Source organism: Cryptomeria japonica, chromosome 3, assembly GCF_030272615.1.
Source record: "Cryptomeria japonica chromosome 3, Sugi_1.0, whole genome shotgun sequence".
NCBI classification, from domain to species: Eukaryota; Viridiplantae; Streptophyta; class Pinopsida; order Cupressales; family Cupressaceae; genus Cryptomeria; species Cryptomeria japonica.
In genome coordinates, this window is record NC_081407.1 from 586,693,354 (window position 1) to 586,707,758 (window position 14,405).

General features: G+C 35.8%; 1 protein-coding gene across 3 annotated transcripts in view; it reads right to left on the reverse strand.

Annotated features, from left to right (window-relative positions):
• Positions 1-397: 397 nt before the first annotated feature.
• LOC131042656 (uncharacterized) overlaps positions 398-14,405 on the reverse strand; it is a 278,257-nt gene continuing 264,249 nt past the window's right edge. For 2 of the 3 annotated variants that reach the window (XM_057975978.2, XM_057975977.2), the window contains 7 exons: positions 2,842-3,153; positions 2,570-2,757; positions 2,388-2,490; positions 1,921-2,066; positions 1,686-1,765; positions 1,329-1,504; positions 398-1,218 (listed from right to left, as the gene is read on the reverse strand). In XM_057975978.2, coding sequence (XP_057831961.2) covers positions 1,042-1,218; positions 1,329-1,504; positions 1,686-1,765; positions 1,921-2,066; positions 2,388-2,490; positions 2,570-2,757; positions 2,842-3,153 — 1,182 coding nt within the window. In that variant the 3' untranslated portion in view covers positions 398-1,041. Of the gene's footprint in view, positions 1,219-1,328; positions 1,505-1,685; positions 1,766-1,920; positions 2,067-2,387; positions 2,491-2,569; positions 2,758-2,841; positions 3,154-14,405 lie in introns of those variants that run through there. The other variant, XR_009105286.2, reaches the window with a different exon arrangement.

A 14,405-nucleotide genomic window follows, 5' to 3' on the forward strand; every position in this document is an offset into this window, starting at 1 on the left:
AAAAATCCAACCTTTCATTCACGAACTAAGCACATAGAAATTTGATATCATTTTATCAAAAGTGTACTTGAAGAAGGTAAGGCAAAGTTGGAGAAGGTTCATACTAATCTCTATCTTGTAAATGGTTGGAAAAAGAGACACTAAGCAGAGAAAAATGGGCGACATCTTCAAGAATGGTGAAGTCCAAGGAAAGTTTTAGAGAGATAAGGTTATAGGTGAAATGGAGTGATAAGGAGCCCAGAGAGATAAAGAGTTATAGTCTGGAGATGGAGAATTAGATAGAACCATACAAGGAGATACAAGGGTGTCAATGCTAAACATATCTAAGGAGGCCCCTCAAAAATGTGATCTTACTGATCAAAACCGATTGGGCTTAGACCCCTTAACGATAAAAAAATAAAAAAATATTTATAATTTGCTTAATTTGTGGAATTCAGAGATACTTTGTGTGCAAAATAGTGCACATCCAAGAGCGTTTATCACAGCAATACATATAATACATATTATTATGGAAAAGTTGAAACCTAGCTCGTTAATCAGCCTGCAATAAAATTGAACACCATGTTTACATAATATTACACTGGAACTCGGATAATTTCTGTGTGCACAAATGGTGCACATTCCAGACCGTTTATTTCAGCAATGCCTTGAGTTGTTTACAGAAGAATGCCTGGTACAAGAAATCCCATATAAAGGCCAGAAAAAATTATCCAACCTGTCTTTACACAACTCAATCTCGATCCACCCAGCAATAAAATGATTCTATGCAAATTCTGTTGTTTGCTCCCTCTCAAATGAGTTTCTATTTCCAGATCAATATTTTTGTCTGAGGTCTTTGTACGGTTAAAAATAAATAGAGAACTGATTGACCTTTAAGCTTTATCAAGAACCCCTTCAAGAATATCGTCGTTAAACTACACTGGAAATAGAGATGCTAATGTTGAACTGATGTTCAAGTAAATCCCACTGTACCCACTTTGCTCGACAAGAACTTCACCTCTGAATTGGTTCATCTGGCAAAGATGGCTTCTCTTAAGAAGCTCATTCTGAGCACTTTTTTCCCATCTCTACTTCAGAATCATCAATCTTATTTGATTCATTGAAGCCTGATTGTATGCCGATGGGCTTCGCTGAATATGCACTTCCAGAAACATCAACTAACAGTTCTTTTTCATTCTCAGACTCACTAGAATTATCTACCTTTTCATGCTGGTGAACCTGCATAGGGTACAAACTAATCAATCCCTTCAAGCATTGAATTAGAAGTCGGAATTCCAGGTTGTCCTGTTAAGTACACAAACTCACGTGAAATGAAAGGTCCAACTTACATCAGAATATGACTTCATACGCTTTTGGCAAACTCTCTCTATAAGCTGTTCAATTGTAATCTGTAGTCCTTCTTTTGCTCTTTCTCGTGTCAAGCGACGATCTTTTTGTTGCTCTGCAGTAACCTTCGAATGGCAGATAACACAAAGTGTTCTCATGTTTTCCAATTTACATTCGCCTGCAATGCATTTGAAACGACTGACAAATTACATTACAAATATGACCACCATGGCAACCCATCCAGATTGTTTCTATAGAGACCACCTTATCTTGAAATTGATCTTCAGAGGCAAACTCGCTAGGGCAACAATAGTATAAAAATTATTAAAAAATTAAATCTGTGATGTTGAGAAATATACCGCCTCCTTTATATACTGGCACAATATGATCTGCATGCCATGAATTGCCCTCAATTGGCTCTAAAACAAGCTTGTTCAGCCTGGAAAAATCCATAATCATAAAACTAGTTATTATATTAGGAATTAAACCAACAATTACAATTTCAAACCCATCATTGCCGCTTCATAATATAAATGATCAACAAGACCCAAAATACAGAGAAGAAAGCAATTATATTGTTTGCAAAGAAATTACAATCGTTCATGCTTTACAAAATCTGGGGCAGCCTTGAGTATGTGCTCTCTTCGTTGATCAACTGACAATGGCTGAATGCGCTTAACTAATTTATGGCAATCTAGTTTGCAACTGGTACATATTCCATGCTCTATGTTGAAAAGTTCCTGAAAGTACGACTGTCAAACTTGAACAGTGTCTACAAAGTAACTATTAAAGAGTGTCTACATTTGAATTTCTAGAATACCATCATTATCAAAAGTAAGAAATTGATATCAAAGTTTCAAACTACCATGCATTCCGATAGTCGATCCTACTTTAATAAAGGAAATACGATGCATATAACATGGACAAAATGTTCTTTCTGCATGTCTGAATTCAAATTATTCAAATTAGCAAAAGTAACGAGTTGTGATTTTCTATAGCTTTATGTTCAATGCATACTAATAGAAGTAAAAGATAGATCTCGAAATAAGTTGTGAGCTAACCTCCCGCAAAAACTGTTGGCTTGTCCTCATACGGTACTCTTCAAAACAGCTGATTTTGCAAAATAAATCCTCGAAAAATTGAGGACACTTTGCCTGCATTCCTCTGCAGCAATGTAACAATTGATGAATACTAGTAATGAAACTGTATGTATATCCTTGAATCAAGGGTTGGAAATACTTACAAGCATGGTTTCTGACACAGTTTGCAGAGAGGCTGCTCATCTGCAGTCCACGCCTGCATTTCATGCCTCTCTTTGATTTTACCATGTTTTGCTAGTGAAATCTTTCGCCAGGTTGCATTTTCTGGTAAAGGATAACTTATTTCATCTCTTGATGCAACGCGGCGCTTACTCCCTCCTTTCAGCAAACCCTGCCACATAACATTCCCCTTCAGCACCTCTCTCTCTCTCTCTCTCTCTCTAAAAAACAAAAAAAATAAGTCAATTGAACATACCCCATGTCCATGATTAGGCTCATATTTTATGCAGCTTAATTCAAGGCTTAAAGGCAACCGCAACGGCCTTCCAAAAAGTTTATTGCGCTCAATCGGTCTGAGATCATTCCACTCCTTGATGAAGGTAAGCACAATTTCTCTGTGAGCTGAGTCCGTACTTAAACACTTTGGAAGTGAACTCTTACCCAACGCGTCTACTGTGATAGAAGACTCAAAATCTTCAGGCCGAAAATTTAGCTCAAGTTTTCTTGGTCTTGAATCCTGATTGGTAATACACACATAGAGATGTATGCGACCTGTATTTGCACTTACCTGCACAAGTTAAAGCTCAACTCAGTCTTTTCATCTGTCCTAAAGCTACAACTGCTCATAATTTTTCCTGTTTAAAATTCCCCTTTAAAGATAATAGCAAAACCTCCGGTGAAGCATTAATGAAAATATTCTAAGTCAACGAGAAGCCCTTCAGTGAAGTTTTCATGAAGAATCCTAGGTCTCTCGAAAGGAAAATTGGTATTTTAATATGGAGCCGAAGTATGTAAAATGATTTGACTGAACAGGCTTGGTAGAAAGAGTCATGACTTTTACTTGCTACTGCTGTACACAGTACCCAGCATATTTCATACAGATGAGTTAAAGCTTAAATGAACGCTTATACTTAATATTATTTATGGAAAATGCCTACATCTGCAAATCTGTTTTAGCAGGTTTGCTCAGAACCCAGCCCACGCCTACCAGCTAGAACTAGATAATGAATTATGCAAGTGAAATCTAATTATCTAACAGTTTTGATTCATCTTTTAACACTTGAGAACTCACAATGAATGATCAATTATCAACTGTGTTGTGAACTTAAATTTACAAATTTTGTGAAAATTATAACACCACAACTTTTAAGCACACTGACTATTTATTATCAATTACCAATTGTGGTGGGAATATAAATTTATGAATTATGTGAAAATTATACTACAAAATTTTTAAGCACACCTTTAATATAAGAATATCGTTACCTGCAGTTGAGAAGTAATATAAACTCCTTACTTTTATATTGCAGAAGTTTTTATGTATATTAATATAATTAAATGTTTCTTCATTAAAAAAAAAGTCATTTTTATCATATGTCTCTGAAGTGAGAAAAAAAACACATTGCTATCATAAATAATTATAAAATTTCCTAGTGGATAGGGAAAACTGCGAAGGGCAAACTGCGATGGTTTTTGATATCTAGAAGAACAGTATCTGGGTTGGGTGGAATAGCCTCACTACTGGAGCGCTCTTTTTGGGATGCTGTTCTGATTTCCAATTCCGACTTGCTGTTTTTATTGCGAAAAAATCTTGCATTCCAAAAATCTCGGCCATTTGAATTGAGAAAACGGTGATTGCTAGTGTTGCAGTGATGCAGAGGTTATTTCCATTGAAAACGGTCACTGCAAAGAACAGTAATAAATTTCTCATCCAGAACAGCCATACCAGGGTTTTGCGGGGAGAGCGAACTGTTCGTCTTTGTTTCCTGTGAATTTCGTGTGGACTGGGCGATTTGCTGGTTCTTGTCAGAAGAGATGATGGATAATTGCAACTGCTCCGAGATACGGTCACTGTTTGGCGATTTTCCATAGCTGCAGATTCGAACCCTCGACCAGCGCCAGAAGAGGAACGAAAGACATGCTGGTAATAATAAGTATGCTGCTTTACAAGGGGTTTCGAACCCACGATCTTGGAATTTCAATGGTGGCCCCAAAAAATTTGTAACCAGGGCATTTGAATCACTGCATTCAAGCGCTAACGGCACATTCAGAATTTTTTGGTCTGCTACCCTAGTAAAAACAGAGATAAGACTGCAATTTCTTGCTCGGTATGGGTGAAACTAGGGTTATTGGCGAGTGGGCTGATGTGGGCTGGGATGATCCGCCGCATGTCCCACAGCTGGTCTTCACGAAGGGCAAATGGGTAGATATGGTGGCGCAAAATTGGTTGACGGCGGACTTAAGAAATTTCAGACCGGTCTCCAAGTATTTTCGGGGTTTTTTCAAAGGTCCAAGCAGTGGAAATTGGCAGAGTATGGACAGATCTGGTGAAGGGCATCAACGATTTTTGGATCGTAGGCATTTTGGTTAGGGCCTGCGACAAAAGTTTATCCCAAATCATTTAAACGGGCTTCCGGGTAAACAATCTACAGAGTTGGGAGGAAAACCACCCTATGCGAAAGTTTTGAAGTTTTCATCTGTAAATGAGGCAATTAGCGTTTCTCGGCTGAACGCTGGTGAAAAGATGATGGAGAAACAGTCTAATGGTAAACCGCTTGAGTTATCTTCGTCACATCAAAGGGGGGATAAGGTAAGGGAATCTTCGACATCAGGAAAAGACAATAAGGTAAGTGAAAATCAAACCGGCTCTGATTTAGGAGGTGGGTCTTCACAAGTATGGGCTCCTGTTCCATGCATTGATTTACTTAATTTTGTTGTGGATTTGAAAGCTCGTTGTTTGCATACACATGCTATTTCTAGAGAAATATGGGGGGATGCAACTAGTTTATCTAAATTTCATCATAAATTGTAGAAAAAGTGGTCTGATATGCATTATTTTCAATTACTCTCTGCAAATGCATTTATTATTGTTTTCAACTCTTCTTTTGTTAGAGATGAAGTTTTAAAATCTTCACATTACTAGTTTGGTAAAAATTTAGTGTTTGTTTCGGCTTGGAAACCATTTTTTGTCCCTGCTTGGTCAAGCTTTAAATTAGTTCCTTTCTGGTTTGGCTTGCCCAAATTACCGTTTGAATTTATGGACCCAGAGGTTTTGGAACAAATTGGTAATACTTGTGGTTCTTTCTTATCATCAAGATTTGATTTTGTGGAGGGGGAGGTTTTGGTACAAATCTATGTCCTAACTAACCCTAATAATGTTTTCCCTCGGACCTGTATCATTAAATCTCATGAGGGTATCTGGAAACAACCAATTAATAAGTTGGAGAAAGACTTTGGTAAAACTTCCTTGCAATTGGATGCTCCTTTTCTTATGGATTTTTCGAAATCCTCTGTTCTGGATAAGGCAGAACATTGCTTGTGTAGTAACGATAATCCATTTCTGGATAAACTATTAGTTAATGGTTCCACTGGGAAACATCCCACTACTTTTCAGCTTAACCAAGCTATGAGGGATGTTGGGAAGCGAGAGGTTTATGTTGTGTCTCACGATCCAGAGTCTGTAGGGTTATTTTCAAGTAAGGATAAGCCAGTAGCTCACCAGAATATTGCGGTTTCAAGGGACAATAATGTGGATGATCTGCTTCCAAATCTCACTACCTCGAATTCCTTGGATAAGTCACTAAATGATAGTGGTTGGAATCCTGTCTGTCCTGTGAAGTCAAAAGAATACTTAGAAAGTTGTTAGGGGATTGGTCAGATTTTGCGAAGAATGATGGGGTTGTCTCAGAGTCTAATGTTGGGGTTTCTGCTCTAGGGTTTCTTGATGATGCTACCCTTGCTCAACAAGTCAAAGAATTGGTGTCTAATTCTTCGTAGCATGTTGATGTGGATGTGGATAATAACGCTGCCCTAGGAAATAATATTCAGTTGGGAGACATTCCTATTATTGTGCCAGATGAAAATCTGGTTCACAAGTAAATGATCTTTTTAAAGATCACGAGCATCAGATGGATGAGGACATTGCGAATAGGGTTATCTGTTCCATTGAGAATGACTTGGGGGGAATTAAATCGACCCTTCCTATTTCTACATCTGCTAACCCTTTTGAGGTTTTGGCCTCATCAGAAGTGGGCATCATAGATAATTTAGTCATGACTTCTCCTAAGTCAAGTAAGATTTTACCAATTGTTCAAACTACTCTAATTAGGGCTTCATCTGTGGTTTCTCCTAATAGGGGTAGGCCTCCAAAGAATCGAAAAAATCAATTGGAAATTGATGCTGGGATTCAGTAGACTTTGTCTCTTTCTCCTGGTGTTGGGAAAGGGAAGCATTCAGTTTCTCTTGGTGACGCTATGAAAGGAACTGGTACTCCTAAGGGTAAGAGGAGTAAGAGGTCTATTATCAGTCTTCCTATGACTAGGTCGGGGGCTGTGAAGCGTAATCTTCAAAGTAGTTTTGGAGAGAGGAAGTCTTCTCCATCTAAAGGAAAGAGGAGAACCTCGGTCTCCCCTTGAGAGCAATGAGAATTATATCTTGGAATGTTAGAGGCTTAAATGCCCCTAACAAGAGGCGCTTAATTAAGTCCCAGATGGACTTAGTTAAGTGTGATATTTTCATGTTGCAAGAGACAAAATTGTCAAAGGAGTCTGCTGATTTGGTTTTTTCTTCTTGGAGAAAGTGGGAATTCCTCTCCTCTCCATCTTGTGGTGCATCAGGGGGTTTGGCATTACTTTGGAATAACTATAACATTGAGGTTGAGCTAGTTGATTCTACTGTAAACTGGATGTTGGCCTTAGTTAAAAGCAAGCTTTCAAAGGTTAAGTTTTGGCTTTTTAACATTTATGCTCCTTCTGGTATTCAAAGGAAGACTAAATTATGGGGAGATCTTAAGAGAATTTCCTCCCCTTTAAGGCATGGTCCCTTTATAATCTTTGGGGGGGATTTTAATGCTATCACTGACTTGGGAGAAAAGAAAGGAGGTATTCTTCCTAATAAAAAAATTATTGAAGACTTTGGGATGTTCATTAAAGACATGGATCTTTTTGATTGTTAGTTTTAGAATGAGATTTTCACATGGACAAATATGCGGAGAGATTTTTCTCAGATTGAGGAAAGGTTAGACCGGTTTTTGTTATCAGATGTTTGGATTGATTCAGAGTTCAAATTCTTTTCCTCTATTCTTCCAGTTTCGGAGTCAAATCATTTTCCAATTTCCCTATCAATTCTGGAAGACTAAATTTTTTCACTCTTCAACAAAAATTAAGAGAAGTAAAAATAGGATATCTTGTATTAAGTGTCCAAAAGGCAGACTTTTAACAGAACAGGAGGATATTGCTTCAGAGGCAGTTAGGTTTTTTAAGTCACTATTGTCTTCAGAGCATGGAGATCTTCATAATAACATTTCTTCTAATATTCCTTCTTTGGTATCTTCGGAAGATAATAAAATGTTGATGTCTCCTTCTTCTTTGGATGAAGTTAAGAATGTTGTTTTTGCAATGAACCCTGATAAGGCTCCAGGACCAGATGGCTTTACTCCTTTATTTTTTCAAAAATGCTAGGATTTTGTGGGAAATGATGTTTTATTTGCCCTTGAGGAAGCTAGAAGGAATAGGTTTGTTTTGAAAGAGCTTAATAATACAATGATTGCAATTATTCCTAAAAACGAGGTTACCAAGACATTTGTTGATTTTCGCCCTATTGCTTTATGTAATACTTTGTACAAGATTTTTACCAAGGCTATTTCTTTAAGGTTGGCTAAAATTTTACCTAAGATCATTTCTTTAGAACAAGGTGGTTTTGTTCTAGGAAGGGAGACGACAGAGGGAGCTATAGTGGCACATGAGGTTCTGCATTCTATTTCTACTCAGAGAATACCGACCATGATCCTCAAATTAGATATTATGAAAGCATATGATAGAGTAGAATGGGGGCGTTATGTGTTGTTCTACTTAAATTGGGTTTTTCCAAGGCATGGGTCAAATGGATTCGTGCTTGTATTTCTTCTGCAAGGTTCTCGGTTCTAATTAATGGCTCCCCTTGTAGTTTTTTCTCCTCTTCTAGGTGTTTGAGGTAGGGGGATCCCCTGTCTCCTTTCTTGTTCATTCTTCTAACTGAAACGTTCAATTGGGCTATAAGAGCCGCTAAGCTGGGAGGGCTTTGGAAGGGAATTAGGATTCAGAATGTTCCACAAAGCATTTCACATTGCTTGTTTGCAGATGATACCTTGTTATTTGGTCAGGTCTCTTTGGGTGAGGCAAGAGTGATAAAGGGGATAATACAGAATTATGCATCCTTTTCTGGTCAGAGAATCAATGTTGATAAGTCAAAGATTTTTTTCCTTCATGCTTCACAATTGGTTCAGGATAGATTGAAGATTTTTGGGGATTTGAATCTGGAAATCTTCCTTGTTCTTATCTTGGTATACCTTTCTTCATTAAGAAGGATAGAGTTGAGTTTTGGGATAAGATCATTTCAGTTATCTCTAGAAGGATCCTATCTTGGAATCATAGATGGTTATCTTTGGCTGGTAAGATTGTTCTTATTAACTCTGTCCTAAATGTTGTTCCTATTTATCTCATGTCTGTTTTGCAGTCTCCGAAAGCGGCTCTTGTTAGTTTGCAAGATACTCTTAGGTCCTTCCTTTGGAGTAATAATAAAGATGGTCAGAAGAAACTCCCTCTGGTAGCATGGGATAAAGTTTGTTTGCCTAAAAACCTTGGGGGCACAGGCATTAGGAGTCTGGAAAGTCAGAATTTAGCCTTAGGTGCTAAGTTGGTTTGGAAATTGTATGAGAGACCATTCTCCTTCTGAGCACAAATTATGTTTGCTAAATATTAAAATAACGGACCAAGAGAATATGTTTTTCAAGTTTCTAATTTACCGTCTGGTTCAGCTATTTGGAATTTTCTATGTAAATGTAGATCAGTGATTTTGCTTCATCTCTCATGGATTATTCATAATGGTAGAAAAGTCAAGTTTTGGGAGGAAGTTTGGAATGGACATCCCCCTCTGGTGAACTCGAGGGATTGGTCTCCTTTAATTTCCACTCTTTCTTCCCTTTGGGGTGTCTTTGTGGCTGATTATTTTGAAATTGAGTATAGTGGGAATCTTAAGGTGGCAAAACGGAAATCAATTGAGTTTTTAGATATTGATCAAAATGTGAAATTGGAATATGAAAAGATGTTGGCGGAGAGAGTAATAATTCTTTTTGATGTCGACGATGAGCTTATCTGGACAAGGAATATCTCTGGTAAGTACACAATTAAGGATGGCTATAATTCTCTCTTGGTTGCTAAAGATTTATCTACTTGGCCATACAAGCTGTTTTGGCATATGGCTTGCCTCCCAAAGGCTGGTGCTTTTGCTTGATTAGCAGTGCAGGACAGGGTCCAGGAATGAGGTTGGACAAGTTGGGTATTACTGCAATATTTTATTGTGTCTTTTGTAATAAAAATTTAGAATCCTCTGCACACTTGTTTCTTCATTGTGATTTTGCCTATGCTTGATGGCAGTGCTTGTTTGAAAAGCTTAATCTTTCCTTTGTTATTGGTAAGGATCTCCTTTCCCACTTTAGAGCCTGGCCTCTACTGTTTCCCTCATCTTTCTATGCATGTCTTTGGATTATTTCTCCATCTATTGTGATTTGGAATATTTGGTTAGAGCGTAATAATAGGATTTCTAAACAAACAAGTTCTTCCTTGGCTGAGGTTTTATTGAGGATTGAGTCTTCCATCTCTGAAGTTGCTTTGTCTTTTATCTATAAGAATTTGGAAACCCTTACCTATTTTTCTCATTGGGATGGTAGGGTAACTCGAGTTTAGAGAATGTTATCAGTCTTACCTTCTCATGGATCTATTTTAAATAAGACTAATGCTAAAAGTAAGAGAAATTTTGCTTGCTGGAAACCTCCTCTGCAAGGGCACTTTAAATTGAATTTTGATGGTGCTTCTCGTGGGAACCTTGGCCTGGCAGGGGCAGGTATGGTAATTTATGATCATAAGGTAAGATTTATTCATGCTCGTTGTCATGTGATTGGTTTCAAGTCTAACAATTGTGCAGAATTCTTTGCTTTGTCCTTTGGTTTGGATATGGCTATATCTTTGGGAATTAAGGACTTGATAATTGAGGGTGAATCTATGGTTATTATTCAAAGTGTCATGAAAAAGAAGTCGAATTGTTGGCAATTACAATATATACTTGATCATATTTTGCAAAAATTAGACTTTTTTTATTCCTTCTTGATTTCCCACTGTTATAGGGAAGTGAATAAGATTGCAGATTTCTTGGCTAATTTAGCCATTGACAGTGATGCTAATATGCAGGAGGTAAGTGTGGATGAGATCCCTCCCTCAGTTTTAGAATTTTTGAAGTAAAGAAGGGCATAGTTGTTGTCTTCATCTACCTCCTTATTTGGTGTGGCTTTTCTTTGGTGTGGGTTCTGTTATGCTAGATCACAATGTTTATTTTGATAGGGTGTCTGATTATGGTTTCATTTCTGCTATGTGGTATCATTCTAACTAGTGGTTGGAGAATTGTGTTTCATAGACAGGGGTGGTTCAGACTGGTGTTTTTTGGCAGCAATGGATATGCATCCTTCAGTGGTCATACTTTAATCTTCTTTCTATATGCTTCTATTGGCGGCTTCCTTTATATCTAGTGCAGCTTATGTAATTGGGATGGGTTTTTTGATGTGCTATGCCAATGGGCATTTGGTTTTGGGTAGAATAGGCTTGTGTTACTTAAGCAATACTAAAGGGTTTTCTTACTGGTTCTTTCCCTTCAATGCTTTTTGAACCAAACACTGTAAAAAAAAACTTTTAAAATTTAATATAGTTCAGTGGTTCTATCCACTTTTATCAAAAAAAAAAAAAAATTATAAAAATTCCTATTAAAAGAAAAAAATGGATATGCACTAATTAATGGTGCTTTGTTGTTTCGCAAAGAATATTTTTCTTTGGAAGTGAATCTGTCTTTCAACTAAATGATATTTTTGGACATGAGTGAACATTTTTTATTTCTATTTTTTATCTAAAATAAACCTTTAGATTAATTATTATGATATATATTTTAAATATATCTATTTAAAAAATGTTAAGTTGTCGAATTGGGGACGGGAACGAGAACAGGAATGGGAATGGGTACATGGATATGAAACGTCGGTACGGTAGAGATTTTTTGGGGTTGGATAAATTTTTGGTACGTTCCTACAAAAATTATATATATATATATATATATATATATATATATATATATATATATATATATATATATATATATATATATATATATATATATGTATGTATGTATGTATACATATATATATATGTATGTATATACATACATTTATATATATATATATATATATATATATACATATATGTATGTATGTATGTATGTAAATATATGTAGTTAAAAAATAGAATTAAGTTTAGAATGTCATATACCAATACATATGCTAAACAAAACCATTACAAATTTCAAATTTTGCAACATAACATACTAATTTAAATTCACTTTTCAATATCAAAAAGATCAAACTAGAATCTCATGATAGATAAGTTCTGAGTTCACTAATCAGCACTGCAGATTATCAAAAAGATAAAATTAGAATCACTAAACATTTCGGAAACATTTCAGCATCTATAAATACTAACCCTGGATGAACCCACAGGGGATTCGTTTCAGAATCCAATTCCGGTAGGTTTCATACCTGGAATTGCCTGAAAAATCCCACGATTCAGCAACTTAGAAAAAAATGCTAAGAGATATCAATCTGAAGTAATTTTAGTCTCTTGAGAGTTATTTTATTTAGGCAAAAATATTATTATATACATGGATGAATAAATTTTACTCTATCAACATGTTTTTAAATTTTAATTTCATAAAATATTTTCTTTTTTGACTTGTAAAATTTTTTAAAATTGATTAATTTATAAATTTAAAGTATTAAAAATCATGCCTTTTCTTTCATTCAATACATATATCTTTGTTTTACATGCTACTTATTTTGAAATTATTGTGTTTATCATTAAATATTAACATTTTGACATGTAAATGACTATCAAAGTTAAAATAATAGATAAGAGATTATACTCCACTACTTGTTACCATCGTACACAATTACATGCATTTAGTCAAATGAAACTTATATACCATTGAGTAACCAATCTTAGACAAGTGCATATAAATATTTTAGAAAAAAGGCTACGTTTACTGTTTCACCCACTCTAGACATACTGATTTGAGTTTGATTCAGCAAGGGGTATGAATGGGCTTCTAAACTCTTCCTGCAAGTTCGTCTAGATGATGCCGGACAGATTTGTAATCAATTTCAAAGTTTTTCCTTGCGCTTGTGACAAATTTTAACCCTTTTTTTTGCAGATGTGACAAATTTCACCATTTTTTCTAACAACCACAATGAATTTGAGGTTTTCTTCTTGCAACTTCGACACTCACATTTTGCCTTGAATTTGTTTTGGGTCGGGAGAGTGGGACAAATGATTAAAAATTATTTAAATAAATTCAATAATTTACAATATTATGATTAATAAAAATAATTATAATTTTTAAAATAACTGTATATATATATATATACAAATAATTTGATTATCTATTAGTAATAAATATCACATCTATTATTCTTCTCTTCTTGATTTTAGATTTATATGCATAAGGATATGTATATGTATATATCATAATTACAAGAATCGCCCAGATTTAGCTAGACTCGGTGAGTGACCTTAGACAAGTCTAGCAGACATGACAACCGATTACTTACTAGACTCATTAAACCCAGCGAGTCATGTTGCCTATAATCAAATTGACCGTACCAACATAGCCTTATGAGACACATTGGGTAGACACAACCATTTTAGTTACTTTGAACAAAAAAACTTACAACCTTTTTATGTGTATTTGGTTTATGACATGCCCATCTAGGATTTACAAAAAACTATGAAAAAGGTGTGCACTATGAAGGTTCGTGTGTTTTGAAGGTTTTCATTTGGGATTAGTGGCGAGGATTCTACCCCTTGTCCCCACCTTATATTAGGACAAGGAATGTGTGCTCGAGGTGCTACCTTGAACCTTGGAAGGGGTGTTGCCCCTCGACATCCATAACGGGCACTACCCCTTGACCCTATTGGGGGCGTTGCCTGTAGACCCTGTTAGGGTGCTACCCTCAAACCCCCATAAAACTATAAGTCTAATCAAGTAATAGGCAAATGATGAATCAGGATCATAAAATCTACAAAATACAAATCCCCTATTGCAAATCTTTACATCTTCACAATCAAGGATTATTTTGTTTTATACATTGGACAACTTGTTTATTACACATGGACAGCCATAGGCAAAGTTGACATGCTACAGTCACTATACTACTAAACACAAGTTATAGTTGGCAAAAAATGTCATTTTCATAAGGCAAAAATGTATCAATCATGCCCTACATAGACAACTCATAGAACAATCCCATCTAATGGAATTTGGTATCCTAGCTAAAGTCTTAATTCTTACTCTTTGTTTATGAGCTTGGCAAAAGAACATGCAAGCTTCAAGGAAACTTTTATGACTAAATCTCTCACTTGAATATACACACCAATCATTGAGACACGAGCAAATATTATGGCTACATCATCATCTAAGACCTATCTTAGATGCTAACACGAGCAAATATTATGGCTACATCATCATCTAAGACCTATCTTAGATGCTAATGCATGACTTGCCTTGATGTTGGGATGGGTAATGTAGGCTCCTCTAAGCCATCAACTTATATTTTTAGTTTTGATACCATAGATTTCATAATCCAGAAATCCATGAAATTTGTATAAATTTGAAAATATTTATAGTTTTTAATTTATATCATGACTACATCATCATCGAGGGACCTATCTTGGATGAAAAAAATCAGTGAGA